At 43.0% G+C, this 7,961-nt stretch overlaps 1 protein-coding gene across 1 annotated transcript in view; it reads left to right on the top strand.

Moving 5' to 3' along the window:
* Positions 1–7,961, top strand: part of ift43 (intraflagellar transport 43 homolog (Chlamydomonas)) — a gene marked incomplete at both ends in the record, with an annotated part of 31,172 nt that overhangs the window by 10,499 nt on the left and 12,712 nt on the right. Inside the window, 2 exons of the mRNA XM_080750888.1 lie at positions 4,122–4,157; positions 6,316–6,365. Of these exons, the coding sequence (XP_080607014.1) occupies positions 4,122–4,157; positions 6,316–6,365 (86 nt within the window). The remainder of the gene's footprint in view (positions 1–4,121; positions 4,158–6,315; positions 6,366–7,961) is intronic.

Below are 7,961 nucleotides of genomic sequence, written 5' to 3'. Positions count from 1 at the left end.
TGACATAGAAACATAGGTTTTCAAAAAACGTATAAAAAAACTAAATATTCAAAGACTCAAAATGTTCACTATTTTTCAATTGTTGAATCACAAAATGATGCTGCTTAATGCGTTCCCAGTCTAAACGGCCTAACCCCCCTCCCCCTATGAGTATGAAGAACATTCATGAGGGGGCCCACACAGCAGGAATCCTTGCACCCAGGGCCCTAAGAATTCGGTGCGACAACAACACCCCTGACTTGTGGTGTGGTGGTTGCACCCTGGTTCACACGGCTCCCCTCCAAGCACACGTCGTGGTCCGAATTGGGGGGAACTGCTGCGTTCCTGTGTTATGCGTTATTAATGAACTCTCATGCTGTCGAATGAGCTTATTTATCAGTGCATATTTGGCACTCGGGCTGTGAATCAACAAGGTTAGAGGAGGCCTGTCTGCGCGGGCCACTCACCATTCGTCTTCATCTGCGAGCGGGCCGGTAATTGACATGGTTAATGCGTCAGCCACGGAGGGCACTGTTAGTCAGCCAGCCACTTTATCACACGGGTTCAAGCTACTTAATCCATTCAGAACGGGTACACACATTATTTTGTATCGTTGTTTTATGCTTTAACTGTTGAAAAATAGCAGATATACAAGCTCCGAGTGCCGCGCTGCGAGCTTGTAGATCTGCTATTTTTGAAAAATCGTGAAAATTAAGAATTTTGACCCGATTCTATAAGTGTCTTTTGAATCCTTCTAAGGTTTTTTTGGAAAAACCTATGTTTCTATGTCAGCAATCTGGCTGTAGCCATCGTCACAAGAAAAGGTCCTTTTCACTTAACTGGAGCTCAGTTAGTCTGTTCTTGAGAGACTACTATGTCAGTGGTTCTCAAACCTTTTCATGTGAAGGACCCCCCAAAATGATATTTATTTGGCCACAGACCCGCATCTCAAAATATCTAGTTCCAGGGACCACCCAGAAGCAGAATTTGAGTTACAAACGTTCGCTTTGAAAATACATATATTCAAAGATTTGCACACATTTTCATATCTGCAATTTTTCACTGGTTAAAGCATTCAATAATTCTAGGCCTAAATGGGTTAATCACCCCCCCCTCCCTTTACCACTGCTGTCTGCTCTTTACAAGGCAAGCACAACATGTAGAATGCACAGAATATTTGAAACAGATGGAATGTGTGTGACGAATGCTCTCTTCCCAAGCGGGAATATGAAATATGAGCAGTGGCACTTGCCTCTAAATCCCTGCAAAACCACCACGGAGGCTATGGCGTAATCAGGTAGTGGAACTGATTCTCTCTCGTGTCTCTGCCTTCCGTCCAGCACTGCGCTTGCTTCAGACTGAGGTGCGATCCTGGGAGATGTAAAAGTCATACATTGAAGTGAGCGGGCCGAGTCAATTGGGCTTATTTGCGCGGTTTTCCGCACCGCTAGTGCAAGTAAGGAGAACAGCAAACTCAATAGGTCTTTCTTCTTTCACGGAAGGTCAGTGGCGTAGCTTCCCCCCGTGTTCACGCAACCCCCCCACACTTGATTCTTAGTCTTGGAGAGATTGGAATACAGGAGGTGTAAAGGGGGGTTTTGCACGCGCATTGATCCTCTATGAAACAAAGTAAGTAATGGTCCCCCCTGGAACCGAGCAAGGACTTTTCCCTTCAATGTCACCCCTCGTGCTCAATCACCGCCCGCCCTCCTCCCACTAATCCCAGCGCAAGAAATCCCGGGATTGTCGATCTATCACTCCTAATTGACACTAAATGATCTGTCAGTTTATTGATGAAACCTTTGAAGCCGGGTTGTCACAATATATTTTATCCCTAACAACTTTTTCCAGACAGTTTTACCATGTCTATCGCTTTGCCTTACATGAGTCTTAATCAAGGGGCCTGTAATGTGTCTTAAGTGTCGCCACCCCCATCCCCCCCCCCCCCCCCCCCGCCCCCTGACAGGACACCAGTCCAAGGGCAGCCAGGTAGGGCTTGTCTCTGACTGAACGGTCTCCACTACTTCCACTGCTGACTGCTCCAAATAGTTTAGATCATTTTTTCACTCTGAGATCATTTGAGATCGTTACCTTTTTATTTCAGTGTATATTCGGGGTGTATTTATGTATTTAAGTATTTAAGAATGGGTTTCTGTATGGTGATTTGTGTGGCTTTTTGATACTCAAAACAAGTCTTTAAGGAATAGGTACAGGTAGTTGCCTTTTGGTATCACTACCTATTGTTATGTTTTATGATTAATGTAATTATAATTGATTGATTGATTGTTTTATTATCAGTTTTGGGAAAAAAGTACAAGGTCTACGAAGAGGATTTAAACACCAAGAAAGACTATGGCTTGTTTCCATAGGAGTCCTTTGTACTCAATTCATAGAAAATCAATGTTAGCCTACTTACTTCATTATTGTTTACTGACACGGGGCTGTAGTGCCTTCATATCCCCACAAAAACGAATGTATGTTTTCTGATGGGCACCTCCACTGTTAATCCTTAATAGATCTGTTTTTTTAATGGGGATATACAGTATATGGCTCCAATGTCTGGTGCTGAGCAAAGAATAAACAGAGGGAGACTGAAAATAAATTGCCTTCAAAACCAGTAGGGGGCACTACTCAACCAGGAGAGCAAGCAAGAATGTTGCGCTGTATATGAAAGAACAGCAAAAAGCTGCCATTCTGAAAGAAACTCTTTCTAAAACTCTCTTTAATAAATTACATAGACACCCTAACACACTTTAATTTCTGCATAGGATAACCACTTAAGCTCTATTTTCTAATACTTGTATTCCTATTTTTTTCTCTCTCTCTGTCTCCCAAAAGGCCAATCTACAAGCTGTGTTGTGAGCTTTCGAAACATGTTTGGCTATAATGACCTACATATAATGCCCAAAATAGAAAGCCTGGTTAAAAGTGGTTAATGCTCCATGAAAATACTACTACTGAAGTTATGCATTACATGTTTTCATGTACGTACGTTATGTAAAATACTGTACATATCTTCTGAGTAGGGCTGTCACAATTATTACATAATCGTCTAATCGCCATTATTTGACATAATCGTGATTATTTTTCATAATCGTCATAATCGTTTCCATGTAAAAAATAGTGGAAATAGCAGATCTACAAGCTCACAACGCGTCGCATCGCGACGCGTTGTGAGCTTGTAGATCGGCTATTTCCACTATCAATGTTCTTTTTTAAGTATAAAGTTGTCAAATATGTCAGTAATTTCTTTGTATATTTAGGTTATGTGTCATATCTACCATGTGCAAATTCAAAGCCTAAAAGCCAAACAGAAATGTAATTATCAACGACAAAAACACAATTAAATCGTTAATCGCCAATTATTTGAGTGTCAATTAATCGTCAACTAAAATGTCATATCGTGACAGCCCTACTTCTGAGGAGTGACAATGTGAGAAGATGGCATTGTGGTGTGATGTTGAGCATGTACCCGTCTGGGCGTGGTAAATGCAGACACGTCTGAAGATGTGACCCCGTAATCCTGCAGGAGATGAGGTTGAGACAGTAGCAGTAGACATAGTCTGACGATACAACGAGATTTAAACACCAGAGCGGCAAAGTGCTCAAGTTCTGAGTGAGGCACATTAACTCTGGTCAAACAACAGGGTTAGCAGTAGGTACCGTAGTCGAGTAAACATGGTGTGCTAAGAAAAGTGTTACAACATATATCGTCGTTGTCGGGTGGAAACCTTGTATGTCCAAAAGCGTTCGTTTTGTATTTATCATTTAGAAAAGAACTAAACTAGTGAAAACAGCGGTGCGAGGCGTTGTGTGCTTGTAGATCGGCTGTTTTCACTAGTTTTGTGCGACGGCCTTGTATGATGAAGCAGGGCTTTACTTAGCGAAAAAACTTACAATTTTGAAACTTGGAGATACGAGGTTTCTGTCCGACAGTGACGATATCTAAGATAGCAGGTCGATGTCTGTCTAAATAACAAACACCTCTACACCTTATGTACTGTAACAGGATCTACTAGGATACATAGTAGTCATATCCTGTGTGTATTAAGTGTATTTCATTATAGCATGACATGTAGTTCAAGTATGTAGGCAAATTAACTCTACTTAGTTAATGTTTGTGTTCTCCACCTACTGTGTAGGTCTTCGAGAAGACCTGCCACTGAGGATCTAGAAGAGTAAGTTCACCCTTTTCTTGACATTACTGATTGAATTAAATGGCAATTAAATTGAACCAAGTGACAGTTTCATTCAAGGGGATTAAGAAATAGTGGGTCACCGTAAACGTTTTTCCCCCTTTCTGTTAAAAACAGCAGTAGAAACGGCGCGACAGAGTTGTCATCACTTTTATTGCAGTTCAGGTCCAAGTTTGTTCCTGTGTAGTCCCTCCCCATCATTCTAGGACTAGAATAGACATCGCCACGAGGAGAGGCGAGTAGAGGACATAGAAATAAACGTATAGAACGGACATCTCATGACAAACACGGAAGAGGAAGTCATCAATCCACGGAGACCCCTGTGACACATTTGTTCCATAGGAAGATGCATTGGTTATGCTACCCGTAGCAGCGAGCGCCACCGGGTCCCCCAGCGAAGTAGGTGGCTGTGAACATCTGTGTTACTCATCATCATCAGTCGGAAACCTGGGGTTTGAATGCTGAGACATCTACTTTATGTGAAGCGGAGGCACGTGCACACATAGACATCAAAGGGGGCATGAGCCTCTGCTCTTTTTATCTGACTATAAAAAGCGCCCTCTGCAGACAATGAATGCAGTTTCTACCACTTTTTGTGGTCACACGTTCAGATACTGGATTCTGATTGGCTTAAAACAGTGGTAAATCAGTCAACAACCTTGAGTTGGCTCATGGACCCCGCCCACTGTTGTGTTGCAGTATTGTAACTAAATAACTTTGCAAGTTACAGCTGTGTTTTCTTTCATTTATATGGTAGAAGTGGTAGAAAAGCAATTTACCATTCGAGGGTTGTGGGTTGTTGGCTGATTTACCACTGTTTCAGGGTTGTGGCACGAGGCGAAGCCGAGTGCCAAACACTCCCTCTCATGGTAAATGGCTTACTTTTACTGTGGTGAAAGAAATGCAAATGCACCATTTCCATGCCATACCTGAAGGCACCATTCAAGAGAATTGCCTTGTCCAAACTCTCCCGAACTTGAATGCGGCATCTTAAGTTGAAAGAACTGCCCTCTCCGTATATAAATCCATGCCGTTGCGCCACATCTCCGGTATTCACTTGCTTATTCAGTGTGGTATCAAGCACTGAAAATAGCCGACCTCCAAGCTCAAGTTGTGAGCTTGGAGGTGTGCTATTTTCGATATTTTCACCAAAAAGGCCCTTTTAGAAATGTCAGCCCCTGCCTCTCTAACATTCTCTGCACGTCCCTGGAGGGTGGTGTGTGTGGAGTGTAATCCTAGTCAGCCATGTAGCAGACGGAACCAGCCTCCCGTCGTCCCAGAGAGAGAGACAGATAGATGCGCGACAGAATCAAAGGAGCCTGGTCCAAGTCTGGCTCCCTGTGATGACCTCACTATTAGGTCGCCTTTTTGAAAGCATTAATCCATTTAGGCCTAGAATTATTATTGATTGCTTTAACTATTGAAAAATAGCAGATATACAAGCTCACAGCGCGGCACCGAGTGCCGCGCTGCGAGCTTGTAGATCTGCTATTTTTTTAAAAATCGTGAAAATGTGTGTAAATCTTTTGTATGTCTCATTTTTAATGTGAACATTTGTAACTCAAATATTTGCTTCTTGTGGGGGTCCCTGATACAAAATATTTTGAGACGGGTGGGTCGGCGGCCAACTACATATAATTCTAGGGGTCCTTGACATGAAAGAGTTTGAGAACCACTGACGTAGAAACATGTGTTTAAAAAAAAAAAACCTTAGTAGGATTTAGAAGACATTTAAGGGCCTTTTCCACCCGCAAAGAACCGGTTCTGGTTCTTTCTCCCACCTATGGGATGAACCAGAGGTGAGCTTTTCCACCAAGAACTGGAGTTGGTTTCCGAACCGTAAAAGTTGGTTCCGAACGGGAACCACAAAATCCTTGGTTCCTCTGGTTCAATCATGGTTCAATCTGGTGGAAACGCAAGCCGGTTCGCAAGAACAAACCAAGAAAAAAAAGAAAGTTTAACCGGCACTGGTTCTGGAACCGGTTCTTTGCCGGTGGAAAAGGCCCCTTAGAGAATCGGTTCTAAATTCAAATGTTCACGATTTTTTAACAGTTAAAGCATAAAATACTAATACGCAACGATGCGTACCCGTTCTGAATGCGTTAAATAATTCATGCTCTTGCACTTCCTGTTCCTACAGCCACCGCCTGCAACCACAAACTACTCCCCAGGGCTCGGATGATGAAGGAGGTGAGAGCACCCTTTGCGGTCCCCCCGTTGTGTGTCTCTCCTCGCGGGCAAAGTGGAGCCCTCCGATGGCTCCCCGGTGCATTCATCCTGTGGAAGTGGAGCAGATAAGCAGGCAGTCAGATCATCACTTTGCACACTGGCACCCACAACACATTTTCCATCTCGGTTCAAGTTTGGGGGAATCATCTGTCAGAACTGCTTTGACCACCTAGAGTTGAGACGAGGGATGGGACGATATGAACATTTCATATCACGATTATTGTGGCAAAAGAAATAGCGATTTACGATATTATCGCGATAATCAAAATCCGGGTGCATCTCTCCATTCCGACATGTCTCCTTTCCGACAGACACTAACCCTATCTCTTACCCTAACCCTAACCTTAACCTCTATGGAAGTGTTGCCACTCCGACAATAAGAAGTCACTGTCGGAGTGGCGACATGTTGGAATGGAGAGAGCCCCCCCCCTCAAAAATCCATTATCCTGGGGCGGAACATTTGCCAAAAAATTGCAGATCTACAAGCTTGTTGCGATGCGTTGTGAGCTTGTAGATCAGCTATTTTTTGGCAAAGACATTTGATAGAGAGTGAAAAAAAAGACTGTATCAAGTACATATATTATAAGTACATTTTACCAATTATAGAGGGTTTAAGTGGATATGCAGCTCTGCAAATAAAAGGTGAATTGATCCCAGTGCATGACGGAGGACGATATCACGATAAATTAAATGACCACGGTAAGATTGTCCTGAGTGTTTTTTTATCACGATAAACGATAACATCACGTATCGTGCCCATACCTAGTCAGATCACTGGCACCCACAACACATTTTCCGTCTCGGTTCAAGTGGGGGGAATCATCTGTCAGAACTGCTTTGACCACCTAGAGTTTAGACACCCCTTTAACCCATTTAGGCCTAGAATTATTGAATGCTTTATCTGTTGAAAAATAGCAGATATACAAGCTCACAGCACGGCACCGAGTGCCGCGCTGCGAGCTTGTAGATCTGCTATTTTTTTTAAATCTTGAAAAATCTTGAAAGTGATCAATATATGTTTTTAAAAGCAAACTTTTGTAACTCAAATCTCTGCTTCTAGGGGGTCCCTGGAACAACATATTTTGAGATGGGGGGGGTCTGCGCCAAAATAAATGTAATTTTGGGGGTCCTTCCTTGACATGAAAAAGTTTGAGAACCACTGATTCAGAGGAAGGAATTAGAAGTCGGGTCAAAGATTGGGTCAAAGATATTCAAAGACCTGCACACATTTTCACGATTTTCCAAAAATAGCAGATATACAAGCTCACAGCGTGGCACCGAAGTTAAAGCATAAAATAATAGTTAAAGTGGTTCAAATCTAACGCGACTCGGGCACGTTCCCGGTATTTGAGGTTTAAAGTGCGGCAGGCACGCCGCGGCCCCCTCTGGATGAAAGTGACAAGTGAATATGTTCATTTGATAAGGTTAGGGCCGCGGCTGTGGGGGATCATTGGTAATCTCCTGCACTCACTCAAGTCACGCAACGTCCATAGCAGACCTCAAGTATTCAGTAAATCCCTGCTCTTATTCATTGGCTGAAGTGTGGCGGGGGGTTAT

The sequence above is a fragment of the Nannobrachium achirus genome (genome assembly GCF_963921795.1).
Source record: "Nannobrachium achirus genome assembly, chromosome: 20".
NCBI lineage: Eukaryota > Metazoa > Chordata > Actinopteri > Myctophiformes > Myctophidae > Nannobrachium > Nannobrachium achirus.
The sequence above is the reverse complement of the archived record's forward strand: the minus strand, read 5'-3'. Positions and strand labels throughout refer to the sequence as shown.